The sequence below is a fragment of the Uloborus diversus genome, chromosome 9 (assembly GCF_026930045.1).
Source record: "Uloborus diversus isolate 005 chromosome 9, Udiv.v.3.1, whole genome shotgun sequence".
Taxonomy (NCBI): Eukaryota; Metazoa; Arthropoda; class Arachnida; order Araneae; family Uloboridae; genus Uloborus; species Uloborus diversus.
The window spans coordinates 63,404,716-63,430,527 of NC_072739.1; the positions used below are offsets into that span (position 1 = coordinate 63,404,716).

The 25,812-nt window shown below is 32.3% G+C and overlaps 1 protein-coding gene across 1 annotated transcript in view; it reads left to right on the forward strand.

The window, feature by feature from the left end:
- Positions 1-25,812, forward strand: part of LOC129230274 (nucleoporin Nup188-like) — a 50,103-nt gene that overhangs the window by 20,301 nt on the left and 3,990 nt on the right. The window contains exons 13-22 of the mRNA XM_054864674.1: positions 4,628-4,750; positions 4,834-4,902; positions 10,475-10,576; positions 11,394-11,537; positions 11,623-11,760; positions 14,485-14,559; positions 18,099-18,223; positions 19,190-19,268; positions 22,139-22,270; positions 25,530-25,585. Coding sequence (XP_054720649.1) covers positions 4,628-4,750; positions 4,834-4,902; positions 10,475-10,576; positions 11,394-11,537; positions 11,623-11,760; positions 14,485-14,559; positions 18,099-18,223; positions 19,190-19,268; positions 22,139-22,270; positions 25,530-25,585 — 1,043 coding nt within the window. The remainder of the gene's footprint in view (positions 1-4,627; positions 4,751-4,833; positions 4,903-10,474; positions 10,577-11,393; positions 11,538-11,622; positions 11,761-14,484; positions 14,560-18,098; positions 18,224-19,189; positions 19,269-22,138; positions 22,271-25,529; positions 25,586-25,812) is intronic.

Genomic DNA, 25,812 nt, shown 5'->3' on the forward strand with positions numbered 1-25,812 from the left:
ACAAAATGAACTATAATTATATTATACATCTAAACCTGAATAAAGTTTTTTTAAATTCATTTTTCAAAGGCATATTTTCTTACTTTTGGATCATATCATTTATTTTTCCTTCAATGAATATTACTGATCTAATGAAATGTTTCTAATGTAGGAGAGTATGTCATGCAGAGAGATCACCTGCAACTTTTTTTTTATGAACGAAATCGTTCAATGAACGAGTTGAATGAATGGATCAAAAGAATGGACGATCCTCTGATGAACGGATCATTAAAAAGAACGACATTGCCCACCTCTACACCGTAGTTCAAAGTATCATCAGTTAACTACAGGTTTCTATGTAACTGCAGATGTGCCTCTCTTGCTTTCATGTTCAGTCTCAGACCCTCCTGCCCCCAGAGAATTCTCTCTTGCTTTAAAAAAAAAAAAAAAAAAAAAAACAGATAGTTGCTGAAGCCTCCTGGCTTAAAGGGGAAAATTAATTTTCCGGCAGTGGACTGTATGGTGAGATTTGATGACTGCATTGATGAATCGTGGGTAAAATAAATAAACAATTTATTTACAAGTAGACATTATGTGAATATAAGAATAGGATATGCATGTATCCTTGATGCAAAATAATATTGGGAGCAAGAGTCCTATATCTGCAACCGCTGCCAACGTTCCCAAGAGCATCTAACGATGGGTGGTTTCCCATGCTCCTCAATGGGGTTTTAGGGTTGCTTGGCGAAGTCAAGAGCCAAGACCCTAAGCGTGCTCCTTATCGCTCGGGGACACATGCAGAAACATCAACATGTCACCCGGTGTTGCAATGTATTACATTCAACAAATTGAAAAGCGTCTTAAATAGATTTTACATAAAAATTTAGCAGATCATTTACCAAAGTTGAATAATTATGAAAACAAGAACACATGTTAAATACGATAGCATAATGAGCAATACAGTTGAAATTAAAAAAATTACAATCGCAAATATTTCATCCGAATAATGCTAATAATTTTGACACTAAACATATCTATTGTTCTATCGGCAGCACATAAATATTAGAGAATGATCTCTCTGTTACCCTAGTTTCAGTTTGTATAGAGACAACCCTTACCTTTCTCTCAGGCTCGGGAAGGACTTCAACGATTCTTCCTAACAACCATTTATTTACTGGGAGATTATCTTCTTTAATTAAGATCATTTAGCCAACTGTAACAATTTTTGTTTCTGACTGCCCCTTTGATCTTTGTTGCAAATTGCTTAGATAATCATGCTTCCATTGCTTCCATATACTTTGAACAAATTTAGTGATTCTTTGCCCCTTCCCTAATCTATTTTCATTTAAATCTAACAGCTGAGGCTCAATAATTGAATTAATTGGTTGTCCAATAAGGAAATGACCTGGTGTCAAAATTTCTAAATCATCAGTTGCTGATGGCAAAGGAGTCGGAGGTCGAGAATTCAAAATTGCTTCTACCTGATTAGTTAGTTATAAATTCTTTATGTGTCAATCTCGCATTGCCAATAGATCTCTTAAGGACTTTATACCTGCTACTTGAAGGACTTTATACCTGCTTCCTCAGAAGTGAGGAGTTCTTGGAGGGATAAATTTCCACTCAATATTTTCAGAAGATAAATAGTTACTTAAATATTCATCTGGGTTGCACAGAAGATTGTAAAGACGCTTTAGTTCGGCGTGGGCCCCCACAAAGTTTTTTGCATTGTCGCTGTATAGAATTGAGCATTTACCTCTTCTTGCGAAAAATTGCTTTAGAGATGCTAGAAATGGCTCATCCGTTAAATCTGAAACTACTTCAAAATGAACCGCTTTAATCGATAAGCACACAAAAATAGCGACAAATTTTGTTTAAGACCCCTTTTCTCTGACCCTTATATTTTATGTAAAATGCAACGTAGAAATCTACTCCAGTATGTTGGAAAGGAAAACTAGGGTTCACGCGCTCTACAGGCAGGGATCCCATGAGTTGTTCCGTTAAAGAGGGATTTGCCTTATAACAAGTGATACAACTATGCACAATTTTTGCCACTGATTCCTACCGTTCAGGGGCCAAAATCTTTTTCTTACAAAATATAATAAGGACTGTGGTCCAACATGTAAATTTTTTACGTGAAAATGATTTATAATAATTTGAATAAGCTTGTGCTTAGCAGGGAGTATCACAGGATGCCTTTGAGAATAACAGAGGTTTGAATTACTTAAAGGATCCCCTACTCTAAGGATGTTATTTTTAACTAAGAAGGGGTTTAGAGATCTTAATTTACTATTATTTTTTACGAAATTTCCCTTTGATAAGTTCGTTATTTCCGCTTCGAATTCTGTCCTTTGAACAGCCTGAATCAAAAATGTTTCCGCCTTCATTGACTCCTGCGTCTTGATTGGTCCAGATGTCCTTTGATCTGGGTACCTGCAGTTTTGTATAAATCTAAACATAAAACTTAGAGTTCTCACAAGTTTTGTAAAGTTATTAGAGATTCCTAGAATGCATTAAGAAATGAATTGTTATCGATTGTAACAGTCAATGAAATGTTTGATTGTTCATTAGGAGTATGCATCTCAGCTTCAATCTTGTTCCCAGAGTGTTTCCTAAACTCTTGAGAGTATTCTGCAACATTAGCTGGGGGGCAGACCGTCACAGATAGCGGCTGCGAGCCTTGCTGCAGAAACCGCAGTCCTTTCCACCAAGTTTCGTGATTAAGCAGCTGATGTGGCTCCACGCCACGTGAGACAAGGTCGGCTACATTATCTTCTCTCTTCACATGTTCCCATGAATAATTTCCAGTTAGTTGTTGAATTTTGCAACTCTGTTTGCAATGAAAATCTTGAGCAGGTGTGCAGGTTGTTTGAGCCAAGCTAAAACAATCATTGAATCCAAGTATAAATGAATACTGTTAAACTGTAAATTCAGCGATTTAATGACCTTTGAGGTTAATTCTAATAGCAATACAACGGCGCACAGTTCAAGACGAGGGATAGTAATAGGTGTCAGTTGAGATACTCTTGATTTGCTGCATAAGAGAGCTACGTTGACACTTCCTTGAGCAATACTTCTAATGTAGATAACAGCACCGTAGGCCCTTTCGGAGGCATCCGAAAATCCATGAATTTCTAAAGTTTCAAATTGTTCTGACAAAATAAATCTGTCGAATTCAATATGATTCAAGGCTGACAAATTCTGCACGAAACTTCGCCATTCTTCATTTTCTAAAGAGGGTGATACCAATCCGTCTTCAAAAGCCTTAATTTTTGCATAAATAGTTTTGCTCTTGCAGTTAATGGACCTAATAGTCCCAATGGGTCAAAAGTTCGTGCAAAATAATATTGGGAGCGAGAGCCCTATGGCTGCATCCCCTGACAACGTTCCTAAGAGCATCTAACGAGGGGTGGTTTCCCACGCTACTCTCTGACAATGAGGGCTTTAGGGTTGCTTGGAGAAGCCAAGACCCCAAGCGTGCTCCTTATCGCTTGGGGACGCACGCAGAGTCAGTGGCGTAGCAACGCTTTCTGTCGCCCGGGGCGGTTCCTTAATTTTCCGCCCTATTGATAAGAAATTGCTAATAACCTTTAAGTATAAAAAGTATTCAAAATAAAAATAAGATCTAAGAGTCATCTTTGATGACTTTAGGTGATTGCATGGATATTCGGAACTCCTTCCATAAAATTTTTCTGAATTTGAAATTTTGAAAAACCTAACTTTAAATTTTTTTTGGAGACATTGGATGAGATGGGGGTTTAAAATTTCAAAGTTGAAGTCCTAACACATTTTAGGCTTGTAACTTTAATCACGTTACAGGAAGGGCTAATGTTCGACTGCCCTCAGGAATTCGTTGGAATTAAAGTTTCAAAGCCTTAATATTAGGCTCAAAATTGAGATCTAAGGAGATGGGGTGGGCGTAATCCCTTGAAAATGTTTTGAGGGTTAAGGGATTGGACGGTTCGGTTGCATTTTCCGGAAAATGTTTGATATTTATTGAGGCTCTAACAACGCAATTTTAAGATGTCTTTCGCGTGTTATATGGTAACGGGTCAGAAGCCTGTTGCCTAAAAACATTTTAAAACTGCTTTTGTGACGTTAGATAGAAAAAAGAATGTCTTATATTTCATTATTTTGCTATTATAGTCGTACCAAAATCTTACAATTCAAAGACTTTTATTTTGGCTCCTGGAATAGATCAAAAGCATGGATTTTCTTAGTAGGAAAACGCGTTGAATTTTTTCGCATCAAAAAAACTAAATTGCCACCCCCTAAAAAGTGCCTCCCGGAGCGGACCGCCCCCTCCGCCCCACCCTAGCTATGCCACTGCGCAAAGGCGTTAACAGTTGCTGAACTTTGACTGTCAAGAGTAGTCAAAAATTTTTTTAGTTTAACATTCATTTTAGTAGGGAAATTGTAGAAAACCTAAAGAATGCTGTAGCTAGAAATTTGTACAATAATCTTTCTTTAGCTACTTTAAACACATTTTAAACTTGTAAAATTTTCTTTTTTATTTATTTTTATTTCTCATAATCGTATATGAATTGTTAATTATAACTGTACACATATCTTTATTTTTGTAGCATTTAAAGTTTAAAAAAGCTTTAAATAAATTAATGTATTTCAGCTACTGATTTTTCCCTTCTTTCAGTTACCAATTGTTATTATATGCCTTTTAAATGAATTGATACAAGAGAGCACTGGATCGTTGCCTGTTCTTAAAAGCTGTTCTGTATTTCCAGTTCTTGTTAGCCTCTTAATTAAAAGCCTGAAAGTAAGTTGTATTTCAGTAATTTTTGAATTATATTTTTTTATTGGAAACTATTTCTATCACTATAATATATTGTTCTATTGCAGTTGGATGATGGAATGGATTTGTCTCATTCTATTTTTACCCTTTTTCTCACTATGGCTTCTGAAAAGCAAGTAAGTTTGTTGTACTAACTGTAACCTTTGATATAAAGGGTGTTCCGTTTTAACCTGCAAGACCTTTATTTTCGCAACTGTTACCCCTAGATATATACTTCCAATTGCAAAAATGTTCAAAATCAGATCCAGAGTTAGGATATTGAAAGTTTGAAGTAAAAATAAGTCAAAAAATACAAAATTTAACTTTTCATACTTGCCCCAGGTGTCCTAACTTATGTTTAGAGAAATAATCTCCATTGTAACCTTATTGACATAAAAAACTTGATATTTGTGCGACCAAAACTTAAGGAGATATTCCAATTCAAAGTTTTAAGGGACCATACAGAAGATGATATTGGAACTTATTTCCCTTTCAGAAGAATGACAGGTCGTCGAAGTAAGAAAAACAAGGTATTTCTATTTTTAATTGCTATTCAAAAATAAATGTAAATGTTATTCCATGATAAGCAAAAACACACTACAAAGCCTCAAACAATTTGAAAAACCACACTGTATGCAAACATATAATTTTAAACACTTGTTAACCGCTAGGGCTCGACCGATGGCATTTTTTAGCCGATGGGCCGATGCCGATTGTTGGCCGATTGTTCAAAGATGGCCGATGACCGATTGTTTTCCTCCAAATGGCCGATGGCCGATGAATTTGGCCGATGGCAAAAAAAAAAAAAAATCAAACAGAAATAAATTGATAAGATTGTCAAGGATTTAAAGGATCATTGATTCATTTCACTTTACTTCCTTTCTACGAATAAAGAATTGTAATCACAAAAAAAAATCAGATTTCGACCTAAATTTCTATTTTACTATCACCAAATTTATACTTCACAAGTTTTTTCGGCAAATCTGTACATACATATGTACCTAAGAACATATAGATAACCAAATATAGATTTTGAACGCCTCCTCATTTAACTATCGCAAATTCTCTTGTGATGTCTTCATGCGCGTAAACTTGTGTCACTCAAAAACGTTATGAAATAGTAAATTGAAAACTCATACGTACGTAGTATGATTTAAAAGTTTGAGGTCAAGTTGTATAAAACCTTACCCTGAATAGGTCACATTACTGAAGCATATATCTATCTACAAAATAGTCACCTTGAACGAGTATGCACTTCTGCCAACGTTCGTATAGCTTTTAGAAGCACTCCTGGAAGACATTTTTCGCAAATTCCTGTAAGGCCTCTTGCACTGCTGCTTTAACTTTATCGTGGGGAAGAAGGCGACTTTCATGTTGAGGATGCACGGTTCGATTGGTCAATACTCTGATATGACAAACAAATAACATAACGTTTCGTCGGACTTAGCTCCGTGTGACTTTTACCTGTTCCCAGCAAAAAAACATTTGCATAGACGCCGCTTTTTTCCGTCAGGAGAAGATAAAGCTGCATCACAGAAGGTAGTGAAAAATGGCTTCCAGGAGTTTTCCAAAAGTTATATGAACACTGGCAGAAGTACATAGTCCCTCAAGATGACCTTTTGAAGGTGGATGTGCTTCGGTAATGTGAACTATTCTGGGTAAGATTTTATACAGCTTGTCCCCGAACTTTTGCATCGTACTACGTACAATCTGTATAGGGTGTAGTTATGCTTCTCCTTTTTTGACTGCTGTATGATGAAAGAGAAAGAACAATAGCCAAAAAAGAAAGAGGAAAAACAAAGAGACTGTTTAATAACCAATTGATTTGTTTTTTTTTTTTTTTAAATTGAGCATATAACTAAGATTTCAGTAATGTTGTAATAATGCATGAATTTAAGTACACTATACATAGTTTAAAAAAATTAAATTACGTTGTTTAATCATTCAAAAAAAAAATTAAGAATAGAACTATGAAACCGTCAACAAATTACGCAATTAAAGGGTAAAGATTGCACATAGACATTTTTTAGTCATCAAATTAAACAAAAAAGGTAACAGATAAATTACAATATTAAATCAAAATAGTAATATTTTTATACTTATTTAAAATTTATGAATAGAAAAGTTTGCATTTTTCATAAAATGTATAACAGTGACATAAATTTTGCGGAAAAAAAAACAGCCATGAAAAGAGCAAGGTTCTTAAAACGCAGGTACAATAAACAAACTCAGTTAATAACTGAATACATATACTACTTGATCTTATGTTTGCACACATAGTATTGAACAATTTGATTGTTTAATCTTTTAATGAAGCTTTACAAACAAGTTCAAATTAAATTTTTCAATTTAACAATAATTTTCTGAAATTTGAAAAATTGCATAATAGAAAATCCTTGAAACTTTTCTATAAAAACCGAAAATAACTTATTCATTGATTTTATATAAATACATAAAAATAGTTACTTACAACAGAAAAAAAATCAATCGCTATTAATGATGCAAAAAAGATGGCAATTTACGAAATATAGGTGAAACAAGTATGATAAATATGCAAAATGACATTTCTTGACCAAAATAAATAATCGCTAAATATTTAAGAAATGCTTGAAACGGCGAGGTAGAGTTAGGGGGGTCACCCTCTGATTTTGGAGTAAATCACACTTCGGCCCCAACCTCTACCTCATTTTTTTAGTACAGAACAGCTACCACCAACGCCTCGGAAGAGTTTCTGAATTTACTTCAGCACTTCCGAAAAAAAAATGCAAAAGTCCCTTTGATTTCCGAATTATGTCACCATTCAAAACATCTTTAATCAATTTCTTACATTAATGCCCTAAATTCTTTCTAAACAATAGATAAAGTTTGAAAAAAAAAATCTCCAATTTTATGAATGGTGTTAGTTTTAAACAACTCAGAAATACAACTAGAGTTTAATTTCAGAAATTGAGGGAGTGGGAGGAGGGGCACGCAAGTGTTCTCGGAAATTCAAAAAAATAGTCGTAAAAATAGAGTTCAAAATAATCATAAACATTGAGCAGAAAACCCTTTCAAAACTTGCACCCGAGTTTGTTTTGACGTGCAGTGGCGGATTTAAAATATAGCAAATGTTGCAATTGCGCGAGAGGCCCCATAACCATAGGGCCACCGAAGGAGTTACAAAAATGCAAATAATAAATGTTTTACAACTTCTGTGATCCCCAAAATGTATTTCGACAGGCCCCAAACTTGTAACTCCGCCGAAGCGATACAGAAAAGACTGCATTACTGTGATTCATATTACAAATATCGAAAAATTAAAAATTACCGTTGGTTCAACGGGAATCTAATAAAATGACACAAAAATCGATTTCGCCATCTCATATTTGTTTCCATGGTCTCCAATTCGGCAATATATCACCAAATGATCGTCAGTCTGAGACGCTATATTAGTTTTGCATTGAAATAAGTAATTAATAGCCACAAAAAATGAGTAAACAGGCTTTTCAGAACACCCGATTGAAAACAAAAAGGGAAGTGAACAACTGGAATGTCCGCAGACCCCACATACGAAACTTTAACCTTCTACAGATTATCATTTTTGAGTTATGACTTATGACAGATACATACGTACATCCTGCTGCAAGAAACAACGCAATAATTAACTTCCTTGGTACCTGAATGTAGTATTAAAAACTCTTCTAGGGATGACTAAAAATAGAAATTCATACTGAAATTTAAGTAAATAATTTTATATGAAAACAACAACTTCATTTACTTTGTATTAAAAAGTAAAACAGCAAAGGTCCTATTTTTTTCCAAAAACATCGGCCAATTCCATCGGCTTTTCGATGTTTTTTAAGGCCGATGGGCCGATGTTTCCCGCAAGTTAGCATCGGCCGCCGATGCCGATGGCTAAATTGTTGAACCATCGGCGCCAATGCATCGGTCGAGTCCTATTAACCGCTATATATTCCCCCTAAAGGTGTTATTTACAGTGAGTGAAAAGTGGTGTAAGTCACAAACCGCTGCTTTTCATATCTTGGTAAATATTTGTCGTACTAATTTGTGTTGGAATTATTTTTCAATGGAGATTATTTCCCTAAATATAAGTTAGGGGACCTGGAGCCCATATAAAAAGTTAAATTTTGTATTTTTTGACTTATTTTTATTTTCACTTCAAACTTTCAATATCTTAACTCTGGATCTGATTTGGAACATTTTTGCGATTGGAAGTATAAATCTAGGACTAACGGTTGCAAAAATAAAGTTCTTGCAGGTTAAAACGGAATACGCTGTATATGTATCTGTCTGTCTGTGGGCATCGTAGCTGCTTAACAGATGAATAGATTTAGATTTTGATAGCTTTTGTTTTTCTCTTCAAAGGATGACTTGATCAAAAGTGTTTTTAGCTGGGTTTCGTCCTTGTCAAACTTTAATAGTGAAAACTTACTTGTACATTTGAAATATCAGCACCAATTGAAAGAACGAGCTTTTTTTCGAATAACGAAATTTGTTCAAAACTTCCGAGTTGTATACAGTTGGAGCTATATTATTATTATTATTATTATTTTGGTAAATTTTAATTACAATTAATTCTAAGCCTTTAATCACACATTTGGTAACAACTTCAGTGTAGGAAGATACAAGAAAGATCAATTGTTTAAAATATATCTATACTGCCTGTTTCTATCTGTTAGCAAATAAAATATTTGTAATTGATTTAAGCAAACAAGGCTGTGGAATGGACTACCAACTTTTCCTCTTGTTTCTGCTTTTGCAATCAGCAAAATTTGGTTAATGTGATTATTTTTTCTTTCCCATGTTGAAGAAACTTTTTTACTAACATTTTCTGTGTGTTCTGACACTCAAAATTCATCTTAATATGAGGTCGCCCCTAGAGGTGGTTTTTTTTTTCTTAATGTTAAATTTAATATTAGTTCTTGTTATTGATTTAAGATTTGTATTACTTTTCATCTTGGTCTTTTCTAGGTATTCTTCAAAATGTTTGTCTATATTCTTTGTTTACTGTTTGTATTGATGTTTCGGGATATATAATTTCGACTTTTGGAAGAAAGTCTGGAGAAATGGAACAGCGCCACATTTATACCAAAATAGAGTAAAAAATTATTTCTAGCTTTTTTAGTACATGTAATAGCATCAGGCGCTTTGGATTCTTGTTGCTACATCTACAGAACAAGTTAGAAATAATTTTTAACCTTTTATTTCAGCATAAATGCAGCGCTGTCTCATTCCCCCCGACTCTCGACTAATTTTCTATACAGAGACTTCTTTTTAATATAAATCATGTTCTTGAAGATGTAGTCAATTTTTTAAAGAAATTGGGATAAATTTTACCCTTATTGGAATACATTCCGTGACAAATTTTGCACTCAAACCTGATAAATTTAACACTCCAACCTGACTTGAGTTGGGTAAAAAGTTGAGACCTGTATCCATATTCGTGGATCTAAACACTAAGGATCCATATCCACCGATCTACTTTTTTTTTATCAGCCGCATCACTAGTTTATTTCATTTATTTTGGTAGGTCAATTTTTATGTTGTGTAAAGAAATGTGCAGAATAGTCATAAATTTACCTTATCTCCCCCCCCCCCCACATACACATTCAAAAAAAAAAGCATTGTTTTTAAACTCTTATTATTAAATTTCTCAAAACCAAGAATATACCCATTCATTATTAATTTTCTTGTGAAATATGTTTTTAGGCTGCAGAAACATTGTGCTGTTCTGGATTTATGCCTGAAGTTACGTTAATGCTTTCTGAAACTAATTTAACGAACCCTATTCTGGAAAGAAAAACAAAACTGGTAAGAAGTTATTTGCTTAAATATTGTAATTTTCCACCCACCCCCTTCCTTTCTTTGGAGGAAGTTGTGAAACAGTCTGTGTTATTTTGAACAAAAAAATTCAGTGTTATTTTTCTGTTTTTTATTTTGTCTGTTGAATGTTTTTTTTTTTCATAGTGAAAATAAAGCTTTTTTTTTTAATGCTAATTTTAAGAATTTTGTGATGTATTTTGTTCTTTTTTATTTTTTGTTTAGTGATCACAGTAAAGTAAGCTAAAACATTTTCAAAAAATTTCTGCTTTCTAAATTATTTTTTTTTAAATCACATAAAATGTGAAAAAGTATTCTTTCTCTTTTTCTCCCTTTTTTGCTTATTTAAGTAAAATTGTCATTTTAGATTATATATATTAGATTATATTATCTTCATATTTAAATAGATAAAGGTAGAAAATTCTGTGCAAAAAGTGAAGTATAAAGCCTAATAGAATTAATCAATGCAAATAATGCTAAAATAGAAATTTTGATAACAGCAGATAACTCAAGGCATGAAGCTTTTTTGTGCTAAAATCAAATTGCCAGAAGGCACAAAGAAGTGTTATCATTTTCCTTTATTCTCATTGATTTTGTGTTTTATTTGATGGTATGCTTCTGTCATTTTATTTTGAACTGAAGCTATGATTTTGTAACCTATGAAATGAAATTTGAAACTATGATTTTGTTAACAGTATTTATCAATAAAAAAAATTATTTAAAATCTCTTAATTTCAAGACCCTTGACAAAAAGAAGTACATATAACTATAACAATGATTAAAATCTCAAACAAATGTTTTCCAATAGGTTAGTTCGAAAAAGAAAGTCTCAAAACAGGATGTATATTTTGCTCATTTGAGATTTATCACTGCACTACTACAAACATTAGGAAATTATTTTTTACAAGACTGCTGGAACTTTACAGGAGTGCATCAAGAAATTTTGCATGAAGTAAGATAACTAATTTTCAAGAATGTAAAAATTTTTAATATTCCCAAGAAAGTATTTTATGAAGCATTTTAATATTGGTTTTCAGAGTTTAATTGGTACAAGATCTAGTCTTTCCTTGGAAAATATTCAGCACGCTATTTTGACTGCTTCCTTTATTCACCAGCTATCCTTTCATCAACAAATGTGGAAACTAGAACAACCAAAATCCCTTCAAATACTCTTGGTAAGTATGTTCTGATTGGCTATCTCCTTTTTTTTTCATTTATTTTTATACTGAAGCAATCAAGCAAATAAGGAAGTTTTAGATTTTAGTAAAACTTATTTAGGTACTTATCTGGTATAAATAGGTCACTTAGGGTTGCCCCCTTAGCAGCGCCCTTGAGCAAGGGCAAAGCGGCAATGCTGTGCCCTTGAAATTTTTAAGGGGATTTTTTGGGCAGTATTTTGAGCCTCCTCTTGAGAGGGGGTGCACCCTTGCTCCTGGGGAATGGGCACCCCTGCATTTTTTTGGCTCATTTTTTTAATCTAGGCTTTTTTTTTTTTTTTTTTGCCATGTTTGATCAAAGCTACATAAACGCTACATGTAGAGCAACAACATACATTGTTTGCCATTTTAAAAACAAAACTGTACTAAAAGTTAAAAAGAAAAACAGTACCCTTAGAAATGAAATGAAACCACTAAAAGCAAAATAATCTGTGAAATAAAAAGTAAAATATCAAGTAACTGGAGAGTCAATTGAATGAATCTCAAAAAAATAAGAATATATATTGATACTCCAATAAGGTGTAAAATAAGTAGCCTAATAAATATATCATTAGTAGATATGGGAACGGTCGGGGGAAGAAAAAAAAAACAGAACTTTTCTGGGAAAATTGGCTTTTCTCAAAGGGGTTTGCTCAGGAAGATTTGAAAATTTTAATATTTTTTGCACGAAATAATGGTTTTAGAAATACAATATTTACATTCCAATGCTTTTTGAATTTAAAAGTTCCACATGAAAGCATTCACTCGGATAATACAAGCTGTAAAATAATTTAATTTCCCTGTACACCAAAGTATTTATTGCTTTTTCACAAAAACTGTTCTGTATGTACATGACAGAATTAGTATTTTTGGTGCTCCTTAATTAGAAAGTATTTTTTATCTTAATTTGGTGTGCTTAAAGTGGTACAGTCATAAATTAGATATGTTTAGTTCAGAGGGTTTAATAATAAGTATTTTCAAGTATTGCATAAGTGTATCTATTGATGAGAGAGGGAGATTTAAAACATGCTAGTAGATATAAAGCTACTGCCCCATACTCCAAGCTAAGGCAGAATTGCAAGCAAACACCAAACTGGATGCTGTAACTTGTTAAAAAATAATTATCAAAAGTAACAGCTATTTTTAGCTACCCAAAAAATGCATGCTTGCTTTTTATGACATGATTTCAGTTTCATTTCTCTGCAAAAGAAAAGAGGATGTTTTGTGTTAGAAACATCTCCCCTCTTTGTTAATCTTAATTAGTGGCACCAAATTGTTCTACAGTGTTCTATGATCCACAACTGGTATCTATGAGTTCTGTGTGAGTAAAATAAAAGAAATTATAATACATTCAAATTTCTAATTGCTTTGTCCCAACTTTTTTCACGTTAGTTTCAAGAATTGAATTTTCATATTAAAAATATTTATTTTTTATATTATAACTAGCAGTACCCGCACAGCTTTTCTAATGCTAAGAATTTAAAGGAAGTCTGTTGAATAAAAAAAAATCCCCCCCCCCCCTCCTCTGATGTGAAATGATCATTTTTCTTCAACTAAAATGCATACACACCTTTAAAAAAAAACCTATTAAAGTCTCTTCATAATTTAAAATTATTCGCTAACCTGCGAACCTATAGAGCCACCTGCGGCAACCAACTGGTTTGTCTTTCTATGCAAGCAGCCCCGAAGGAGGGGGGAGGTGTACTTCCAGTGCCCATTTTGTCGGAAAATGACAAAAAGCCTGTCCACTTTTATGTGAATGCTTTATTTTTTCAAAGTTGGGGGGGGGGGGGGGGTATTGATCACCTGTTGAAGTTTCATAAATATGAACCTACCTATCTCTTACTGGCCATCTACCTATATCGACCTTTATTTATCTATCGATCTATCTATATGATCTATGCATATCTACCTCTGATGGTAATTAACAATCTTTTTCTATCTATATAAAACAAAGATCATGCAAAAAATCAAGTGCTTTATTTATTTAATTAAAATGCTCCAAAAACATAAAAACTCTGTTCCCATAATGTGCAAAAGATTAAAAAAACTCGCTGCTTTTATTGAATCAAATGCACAGAAATCTGTAACCTTAAATAGCAACAGTAAAACGGGGGGGGGGGGGGATGAATAAGATGTCTTAATGAAAATAAAAAGGTAAACAAAGGCAAGCGCTGCAGTTGAATCACGTGACCATGAAGTTATTTCCATGATGTAATGACCATCCTAAGTTTATTGCGTATTTTAAAAAAAAAAATTTCTGAAAAAGGTGAAATTGGTTTACTATTACATAGTTAAATTTCAGAAAAGAGACCTTTATACTTTTTGTGGGATGAGTTTAAAAAAAATTAAACTCGGGAAAAAATGTAAAAAAAGGTTTTTTTCAAAAATTCATAAAAAATGTAAACATTGCTTGACCTGCAAAATTTTTTTTCATCATACTTAAAAATAAATTTCCTACACATTAGTAGAAAAAATATTTTTTTGGCTTAATAGATTCGGGATCTTAGGGGTAAAAAGTACTAAAAAATGCATAAAACGATGAATGACATTTAATTCTAATTAAATATATTTAGTATTGATTTAACATTTATACAAATTTCAAAAGAAATTATGATGAAGATAAAAACTTTCATTATAAATTTTTCAGCATGATATAGTTCTTAAATGTTTGTGATTAATTTACTTATTTTTATGTTTCAGATGGACATATGCAATTGCATTTATAGCACAGTTGCAATACTCAGTAAACCAGGACTTCTGAAATATCTAGTCATGGTAAGCTGGAAAAAATATATATACCCTTCATTATTGAGGAGTTGCATTTAAAAGGAAATATGTACAGTAAAACCTCTCTGAGGTGGATACTAACAGGACAAACATGTCCATAAAAGAGGGATGTCCACAGGACAGATTTTATAAATTTACTTCTTTATTTTTCATTCTCAACATAAATATCTTTACAGTATGCACTTAAGCATTTGCATAACTTTCAATTTACTAGGTTTTTAAATACATATACAGTAGAGAACCAATTATCCGGCAAGTTCGGGACCTAAGCTATCCCGGATATCTGAATTTCCCGGTTTTCTGGATCGCTAAAAAGAGCTTTTGGCCGATTGTTTATAAAACTTAAATTATTATACTAAATAGTAATATGTATTAAAATAAGAAGAAAACAGTTCAGAAATGCTTATCAATATCGAAACATTAAAAACTACTAGTGAGTGAATAATTTAAACACCGAAAACCTTAAGTTATTTAATAAGACCAAGACCCTCATATTCATTTTGAAAAGGAAAGAAAAACACCAATTTCAATGTTTGAAAATGAAAGAGAATAAAGGGAATGGCAAGAAACAAGTTTTTGAATGTAAATGTGCGATTATTCTACTATAGCGTATAAGAAAATTTGTTTTCATGAACGCGTTTTTTTTTTTTTCACTTTTTTGTAAAGGTTTGGCATTAGCGATTATTGAAAACTATTGCTTTTGCCCCATTAAGTTAATACCAATTGAAATTTAATTTATGAATTCCTGCAGCCTTATTACAGTCTTGCATTAAACGATTTCTAGATTCCACCATATCCGGAGAACTCGAGAATTGCGGCGTTTCACGCTTTTGCGACGTCACTTCCGCTCTAAACGGTTTTAATTAAAGGCCATTCAATAAAATATTGCATTATAATGTGACAATATTCATTTCTTTAGTTTTCAGTTGGAATAAAACACAAAAATTTCAGACTTACGTGCGTACTTTTTAGTTCAAGAAAATATTCCAGAAATTTTTCCCTTCGTTAAAGACAACCATTTGAAGTTCATTTTTGTAAACATTTTCCCGAGTTATAGATGAGTAATATGGTACTTATTAAGAAACCGCTCATTTTCTTTTAGGTACAAAAAAAAAAGCTTAGTTTTACAAAAATTGCCAAAAATGCGTATTTTTAAAAATGGCGGGAAAATCGGCAAAGGTTGCCAGTTTTCTGGTTTCCCGGTTTTTTGGTTCCCGGATAAAAGGTTTTGCACTGTATAATAATCAACACTATTTTATTGCTTATATTATATCAATTTGCATTTCTGAACCCTGCTTAATACTCTAAGGACTGTAAACTTTCAGATTCACCATTGACAAATTTCCACTCTGACAAATAACTTTTTGAATTTTTTAAAAGCAACTCTTGTATTGCTTCAGTTTCAACTCCTCCTTAAGTATAATTAACCCTAGAACACTAGCGTGTTTATGTAGGCTGTTATTACTAGAGGTACGTAAAATTTACGTGTGACCTCTAGAACAGCAAGCGTGTATACTGACAATGAAGCTAAGCCTCGTGGCATTTGGTATTAGGAATGATTGTTGCAAGTTTAAAGTCAAATAGCTAGAAATTTGTTTCTAAAAAACCGATGGAAACTTCATATCAATAAAATAAGCATGTAGTACTGATAACAAAGCCCAGTGGCTCAGTGGTAGTGCTTTGGGCTTACACGCTGCAGACATGGGTGCAAGACCTTCCGTCTTAGGACGGATATCCGTCTTGGACAAAATTTCCGAGACGGAGGTCGGGACGGAAAGGAAATCGATGACTATCCTTCAGTTTTTACTAAAAAAAATTGAGGGTTTGAAAAATATGCTTTAATAACTGGACCTTTCCATAAACACGAATTTACATCAACATTCTCTCGATTTTCCGCCATGGGCTTGTTTTGTTTTGCTACGTGCTTTTGGAGGAGTGGCTTTTGAACTAGCGCAGTTTGACTATTTTAGGTAGCTCTGTTATTTCCAACTCACTGCATTTCAGACCGCGTAGTTGCTTGCTATTCTCGCTAATTTTTTGAATTGACCGCCTTTCGTTTTTGTTTTTCACTTACTATTTTCGATCTTTTATTTTAATTAATGAATATTGGATAGTGGTCTTCGTTTAAAAAATATATCTACTTCCCTGCAGCTGTTTTTTTATTGCTAATTTTACCACCTGCTATCTTATAAAAGAATTTTTTTCCCATAATCGCCCATACCCTTCCCCCACCTTTCCTTCTTTTCTAGTTTGTTCGCGCTATCTTGGGTAGACTTTCCGATCAGAACTGATTTATGTTGCAAAAGTGAAAATCTTTTGTCCCAAGCGATTTTATTGCTGCAATAAAAACGTTTGCGAACGGCAAAAAACTAATGGCGGGGAGCCCCGAACGCTTTTATCCCTATCATCATCCACCATCGCCTAAAATTGCGTTTTTGGAACTTCAATTTCGAAATATTGGCGAAGGAGAGTTTTTGAACTCCATCTCTTCAAATGCATTCAAAAAGCGTGTAAATGTTATGAAAGATGGAGTACAATTTCGTTTTTAAAGCTTCAATTTCAGGAAGAGCCAGCGCCCCCATCCCCACACACACTCTTTCTCCAATATTTCTGAAGATCGCCCAATATTGGGACTTTGGGACTATCAGTTTGAAAAATTTGATGTAAGAGAGTCCCTGAATCCCTCTTTTCCCTGAACTTTACCAAAATAGAATACCATTGCGTTTTTTGGACTTCAATTTAAAAATATTTCTGGGGGAGAGTTCCAGACCCCCCGTTATTGCCAGTTTTTAGATTTTTGGATTATATCAAAATGTTTAAATATTACAATTTAAACTGGGTCCATGTTGTTAAAAAAGACAAAAGCTTAAAATTCAGATTAAACATCACAAATTCCAAAACTGCCATTGTTAAAATCTAAAACACTTATACTCATAAATTTTTCCTTAAGCACACATTGTGTGTGGGAGGGGGGTGGGGAGAGAGGCTAAAAATATTTTCCGTCTTGAACACATCACCAAACTTGCACCCATGGCCGCAGACCTGAGTGCATTTTCCAGACTGAGCATAATCGACTCAGCAGTCCATCGCTTCAGTGAACTGATATTATGAGTACCAAACGAGCTTGGGAGCTTAGCCCTGGGGATTTGGCTGACCACATAAGTGGAACATCTGCACTTGTACCCCAGAGCCCTTGCCCAGGAAGATTGAGATGGGCATAGTAGGCCTTGGCCTAAATGGACTGTTGCGCCACTGGGTATGGTGTTTAGTAATGATAACAACAGTTCTTAATGGGTTAATTTTTTTTTCATTTTCTACATTTTTTCATGTTATCTGTAAGAAAAGATTTGATTTATATTTCAACTTTATACTACTTCTGACCTATGAGATTCACCTTAGTATGAGGTGCAGCCTTCAAGTGAAAAGTTTAAAAAACATGGTTTTTTGAAATAGTGTCTGTCATTTTTGCTCACCCTGTATTTATTTTAAAAAGTTAGTGTTTTTGAACTCTAATTTTATAATTGCAGCACAAGATGCCGCCAGATTCTAAGCTTAGTCCCACAAAAAGCATTGATGCTGAAATTGTGCTCAGAAGAGGATCTTCAGAAAGTGAAAGTGAATCATCTGGAGATGTTTTAGAAGTAGAGCAAAAGTAAACCAAGATTTTTAAAGTCATTTTAATTCCATAATGAGTAACAAAACATGTGTGTATTTATAAGTTTAACTTCTTAAGAAAAAAGGTGTTTTCAGTACTTTTTACTTCAATTAACTCAAACTAAATGATTTGGAGAAATATTTTTTTGAACTGATTTTAATCTAAAAAGAAAAAATATGTATAAATCAGTCAATTTTCTTATTTTTTATTGCTTAAAAAAGGTTTAAACTAGTACAGAGGTACTCCAACTGAATGCCAGAGGAAACGGTGTGGGGTGCTGCGAAGTGTCCATGGTAACAATAATATGTTTATGATAGAACTAGGGTGCCATGCATGGGAGTCCATATGGAGGGGAAAGTGGAGGCTCAAGTCCCCCCCCCCCCCAACAGATTAGAACTTCCTTGCATTTAGTACTGTTTTCTTTGCAAAAATGTAAAAACATTTATTCTCCAGCCATTAATAAATAAGTTATTTAAAATGTCAAATTTTAATTTCTCTAATCTGTACTAAAATCGGTTTCCATGGGGAAAATATCCTGCTAAACCATGGAGAAAATATCTGAGCTCCCCTTAACATTTTGCATTGTGGGCACCAATGGTGCTGTGAGAAAATTCTAACTCTTCTTAGGGTACTGTGAATCAGAAAAGTTTGAGAACCCCTGATCTAGTCAGTATATTTTTTATGCAATTCTATATTTATTAATCTACCCAATAAGCATTACAAGAGCCTATTCTGCAATTTTTTGCAAATATATAAATCAAACTAATTTCGAGAAAAGCTGCAAGGTATTTTTTTTTAGTTTGTTCAGAAAATGAGATGCAAATTTTAATAGTCGGTTTTAAAAATCTAACAGTCTCTCTTTGTATATATACATCATACAATTGTATAAATTTTTAAATTTTGGCCATTTATATATAAGTTGCCATTTTATTGTTTCCTTACCTTTTGTTTGTTTAATTATAGGTTATTTGAGCTGTTATGCATAACTCTAACAGTATTAAAGAAATATACTCCAGATATTGCAGAGACCATGTCTGGTTTTGTAAGTAAATTCTAATTTTTATTTTGGTCTCTGTACTATAATATTGAAGACATTCAAACCCAAAAAAAAAAACTGATGCACTCGAAGTTGTTCTTTGTTGTAGTTTATCTCTAACAAAGACTTGTACACAAAGCATATAAATACTTACACTTTTGTTTTATGTTGAATAAAATTTCAATTCAATTGAATTTTCAAGTAATGTGCACATTAATTTTGTTGTGTAAGTAAGGTAGATGTTGTTTGAATTGCATAAAATTTTAAAAATATTTAGGGCAATTAGGAGCAAAAATTTATCTACCTTAAGTATTATACTAGATAAAATTCTGAAATTAAAAAAATAATAATAATGAACAAAAGCAAATTATGTTTTTAATTGTTTTCAAAAAATAATAATAATAACATTTTTAAAGTCATGCTGTTTTATAAAACTATATCTAAATTAAAATTTAAAGAAGTAGGTTTTTTTTTTTTTGATATTTTTAGATGTTATATAAATACTTGCTGATAGAAATATTGTGCTATTAAAAAAATAATAATTTAGTTCTTTAAGAGCTTTAATTATTGCACCATTTTTTTTTTTTTTTTCAATTCAAGAGAAATACTAATAAAATGGTCATTATCAAAATTATCATCGTGCCTAAAGAATTTCAGAGGACGCAAGACCCTACATATTAAGTTACAAGTAGCATTCGATATCCAGTAATTATTATGTGATACCAGGGGCTCTATGCTTTTACATATACAAGTACCAAGTTCAAGTAAACTTAGCTTCTGGGTGGTGGTGTTCTACTGCAGTGATAGTTTGATCGCTTAACTCTCCAACTGGGAGAGTCATTCCAATACAAAGAAGGGATGATGGGGGCGATCGCCCTTCCCTTGAAGGACTTCCACTTGCAATTTTTTCGATACTGAAGTTCAAAAAAGGCAATTTTAGATGATCTTTGATAATGTTAAAGTTAGGGAAAGAGAGGATTGGAGCTCCGCTTCGGAAGTGTTTTGGAACTGAAGTCCGAAACATACGTGATCAACACCTGCAAACCAGGATATGTAGTAAAGGGCAAGAAAAAAGTTATTTGCCCCTCCCTTGAAACAGTTCTGAATCCACTCTTGTCTCCAACTCTTTGCTTCTGCTGGATGTAACATCATCAAAGACACAAGATGTTCTAAAACTAGAAGCATTCTACTGCCAGGTTTCTCATTTAGGGGGGTCAGGAGGGGGCAATTGACCCACCTGGCTTTGAGAAATGAATGTATTTTTATGTATGTTCGCATGGCTATTACTGTTTAGATGTAGTATGCATTGACCTCTGGTCAGCCCTTAGACCCCCCTGGATTAATGCCAAATGACGGGCCTGTCCACTGCATATCTTGAATACTTCATGTGTTTCACTTCACTCATCTGTCAAGTAGGAGCGAGTTATGTCTGATCTATAAAAAATACAAATGGCTTATAAGATATTTAATATTACAGATATTTTTAACTATGGCGGTGTTATTTTACCACATTCCTTACTTGTTGAAATTTAAGAACATTGAATCAATGTTGCGTGATAAATCCAGATTTCTTTAAAAAATATGATTAAATGTTAGCACCAGAGTCTAGATTATGTGTAAAAACAAATGTGCTCATGGAATTGTGTATTTTTGCTTCTACTGACATCAATACATATAACTGCATAGAAATGGTAAATTTCCAGCAACTGCATATAACTGTATTTTTCTCTTACCTTTGCATTTTTGTCATAAAAGAAAACTTCAAAAAACCATTTTGTTCTTCGTAAAAAAACAAAAGTTCAGAAAAATCCTGTGCGGTTTTCTCCGAATGCCTTATTTTCTGTGTATGTTATCGCTCAAGAATAAAATTAATTGCTAAAAATGCAAGAATAGAAAGACCATTCCTGTTTTTATTCAGATGTAAAAACTTCTTTTGTGTAAAAAAAAAAAAAATTGAGTGTATAATTTGGAAATTTTTAGTGCATATATACATGAACGTTTTGATGACTGTGCATATAATCTGGGCTCTAGTTATCAGTGTTGAAATAATTTTTGAGATAACGAGTTGCTGACAGTAAAGGTCCACTGTTAACCAGATGGCAGCTCATGCTGAGCATTAGCCTTCCAAATCCACTAAGTACACTATATAATTTCACTGATCAATTAATAGAATTATCTCCCATGTAAAATTTTAAAATTTTGGAAGAGGATCAGTAAAGATTTATATTTGAAAAATTAACTGTAAACGCTATGTTTTGTTGATTATATTGCTTTAAATTATACATTTTATTTTCTTGCTACTGTGAAATTGTATATACAGTCGAACCTCAATTTAACAAATTCATTAGGACCGAAGCTTTTTTACATTAGATCTGGGTTATTCGTAATATCGGGGCATGAAACAAAAATTAAAACATGTACTTACCTTCTGTAAAAGGTCTAATAGGCAACTGCACAAAAATATTCACAATTAGAAATTCACTTTTTATTCAGCATTCCGTGACTTATTACACGCTAGTTAATTTGAAATTTTAAAGTTCTGAGTAATAGATATTTTTGACAATTTCCTTTCGACTTTATGGAGAAAAAAAATACTCATTTACAGCCTGCTGCATGAGGTATGTTTTTACAGTTTCCAGGCCATGTAAAGCATTTGAAAAAGTAAGTTTTAATGGGACTTAATTATTGTTTTCTGCATCAGAATCACTATTAATCGTCTGCCCACTTGTCTATAAATAGGGTTTTGCCTTCATTCTAGTTGGGGGGGGAAAGAAAAAATCGCGAAATCCGTTAAATAGAGGTTTATTAAATCGGGGTTCGATTGTAGTGCTCCTTTATATATTCTATTTAGTTGAATGATATAACTTTCTTTGTAGACTATAGATTATGGTCAGTGGCAACTATTTCTGACTGTAAATTTTAGCATACCTTCAGTGGATCAAGTAGGGCCTATTAGTTTTGGGACAATTTTAGCTTGCGTGAACATGTGTTTGAAAGTTCTTGCAAAGGTAATGTTGTTTTCTTTTTTTCTATTCAATGATACATATCTTGGGAAAACATGTTTTTCCTCTACAGTAAATTGAGGCCTAAATTGATTCTTGCCTAAAATTGAAAGTCAACTTTAGGGTATCAAAATTTTCAAATGTGAGAATTATGAAAAATAATTTTCATTGCCTCACATTTATCATTCAGTTCACTCTAAAAAGTTCAAAGGGGAAAAAAATGCTTTAGTCTTAAACTTGTTGAAATCTAATTTTAGACTTAAATTTAGTAGAAATATGTTTTGGCTAAAAGAAATGAAACATATCAAGTACTCCCAATTACCTAGTTCTTATGTATTGATGAATTTGATATTATTGTTTTATTTACAATAAATGAAAGATATTCCTCTTTCATAATTTTCTGTAAAAGCAGTCACAAGGCTTTAACTGCTGGTACGTGTTTTTTATAGTATATAGCAGGGATAGTCCAAGTGGGTGCTACATGAGAGGCAAAGGGGGCCGCAAAGTGTCAATTGTTTCAAAATGTACCCATAATAGAGATAGACTAGGATGCCATGAAAAAATGCTAAATCTTCAAAGGGTGCCACGAATCGGAAAAGTTTAGGAACCTCTGTATACAATCATTGTTACATTAAATTACTGTCATGCAGTATTGCTTTAGTGTATGGGTCATTCTGGTGAACATGGTACATTTCAGTTTTCAAAACTTTTTTTTTCAAAGTCATCTAATCCAACAAAAATTAATGTCAAATAATAGCAAAAGGGTTTAATTTATCTGAACTATAAAAATTAATTAGCTCAACTTGGTATTAATATCCAATTTTCTCTGTTCTTTTATCAGAAATGAAAGATTTTGTCCACTCTGTTACACATTTAAAAACAACAACAAATTCAAATTTTTCAATTTTTTTTTGTTTAATATAAACAAATGAAACATATCTTTCATACAAATGCTTAAAATGTCATTGTAAAAGGCACATTTAAATTTTATTGCTAATTATCTTACTCAAAAATACAAAAATTTAAAAATTCATTTGTAAAAGTTAGATTATTATATGAAACAAACTTGAAAAAAGATTGAAGTTGGATTATTCTAGTTAGTAATTGTGTAGTTCTATGAAAATCAACCTTTCAATTAAATATTTAAAAAAGAATTACAATCAAATTGGTTAAAATATTCCTGTAACAGAGTGGACACTATTATTGAAGATAGAAGTAATCTCTATGTTTAAGCAGAGAAAATAGACAATGTTTCGTTTTTTTTTTTTAAATTTTGTATTTAATTCAATTTTTCTATAAATTTGTTAAGCTACGCTTTTTGAAAAACATCAATAGCATATGGGACTTGTGTACTATATCCATAAATATTGTCGACTCTGTTATACAACAAGTGTAACAGAGTGGACATGTAACAGAGTGGACAAATAAGTAGTTAAAAAATTTTTTTAACCTAAATATAAAGTAACAGTTAAAATAGTAATACAAAAGCAAAGAGTAACTCTAAAATTACTACTTTATATGTAATTTAGATTTTATTTTAAAATTTTAATTAGCAAAATGAATGTAACAAAGTGGACACACACATTTTGTTACTCAAGTTTACTATCAGAGACAAGGAATGAGTCTCACCTTGCTTGTTGAATGTTGAATCCACTAGGGTTAGCTAAACATGGAGTTTTTACCATCTGGTCATCTCAAAAGTATTGCTAGTTTTTTTTGTAAAAATATTTTTTTATTCTATAATTACTGTAACAGAGTGGAAATTTCAAAATTTGTAAACTGTAGGGACAATTGTAAATTCTCTGCATTTTCATTAAAAAAATATTTTTCTAAAAAAAATTTATTGTTTAAATTGTTACAATAAATGTGTTGCAGTATAATTGGATTTTTTTTTTTTTTTTTTTTGTTATTGCATCTAAGCAATTACTTAAATCTCTTTTTAACTGTCACTGTTTTGAAGCTGGAAGATCATCAAGATTTTGCCTTTTTGACTAACATAATTTTTTTTTTAAATTCCTAAATCAAAATATTAAAAACAAAAAATACCTCATGATACAAAATTTAATGAAGAATAAAGAAAAAAATATGATTAATTCATATTAACTATCAAATTTTCTGTAAAAAATCCAAAAGTGCCGGACATGAAATGTACCATTTTCGTCGGAATGACCCGCATACATTTTTTAAAATGATGTGATGCAAATTCTATGTTCTGTGAATGATTTTTAATCTAAAATAGTATTTTATAGTAATGTGAAAAATATATAGGTATTTTTTACGTTTGATTAATTCCATCTGCTTGATTAAATTTATGTAAATCAATTGAAACCATTAGAAAAATTCTAGACCATTATCGTTTTCTTGCACATTAGCATGTTATTGATACTGCATTTTAAACAATATTAATTCTGCGCTTTATGAGAAGTATTATTCTATATTGTGCACAACGTTAGATTAATTATTCTGTTGCATTAAATGTAACTATCTCTAGTTTATGCATTCAACTTTCTCCTAAGAGACAGCAATCCATTTTTATGAAATACATATAAAATAGGGGAAGGGAAGGGGAGATAACCCTTTGATTAATAACAGTCTGCTCATTAAATGTTGAAGAACCCCAATTTTGTGTATTCCATTGGAACTAGTGCTAAAAATGCACCAAGCGGGAATGTAAAATCGGGGCAGAATAAAAATCTCAGCATATTATTTAAAAGTTTATACCTTCCCAATGAACTAATGGAAGAGATTTGTTATGTTTACTTATTTTTTGATTTTATACACAGTTTCATTTATAGCATGTTCTATACAATCAAGTTTTTGCAAATTTGCTTCTTTAGTATTTGCCAATAAAAGTGTTTCTGAGTTTTTATGTTTTGAGAATAAAGATTTTAAGACTAAGAGAAAGAATGACAAACTAAGAACAGAGTTTAGCTCAAAAAAAGACCCAGAAAAAAAAGTTTATGTGAGTCTTGCAAAGGAAATATGAATTTGGTCTGTTTTTAAAAAAAAATGTATCTAGTGAAATTTCTAAAAAAGAAAGGGGGGTAATGTACAAGCTGGAATATTTTAACTTTACCTGTACAGCAATTTTCACAGACCAGCAGAAAATGATGTTGAAATTAAGATATGTCTGAAACGGACATTGTAAAATTAGGATTCCACTGAATTATTCAATTCAAGTGTTTTTTATTTTCCTTAACTGTTTTTATGCTTGTAAATATTCTCGAAAAATGTATATAGAAAAAATCTGTCTTTCGTTTATTAGAATGAGAAGACACCATCTCCGAGAAAAAATACTGAAAGCAGTTCACCTATCAACAGGTATGTTGATTTTGCTTTTTGTAACACTCTTGCCTAATTTGACACTTAGGGGAGATTTATCAGTTTAATTGTAAAATTATTTATTAGTAGGAAATTTATTGCGATAGTCTGAATTAACTACAAGGTTAAAGGAGTGATGAATTTAGAGGAATTGAACTTTGAATGTTGTTTGAAAAAGTTGAAATCACTGCCATTCATATTAAATGTAATAATAAGTATTTATAAAA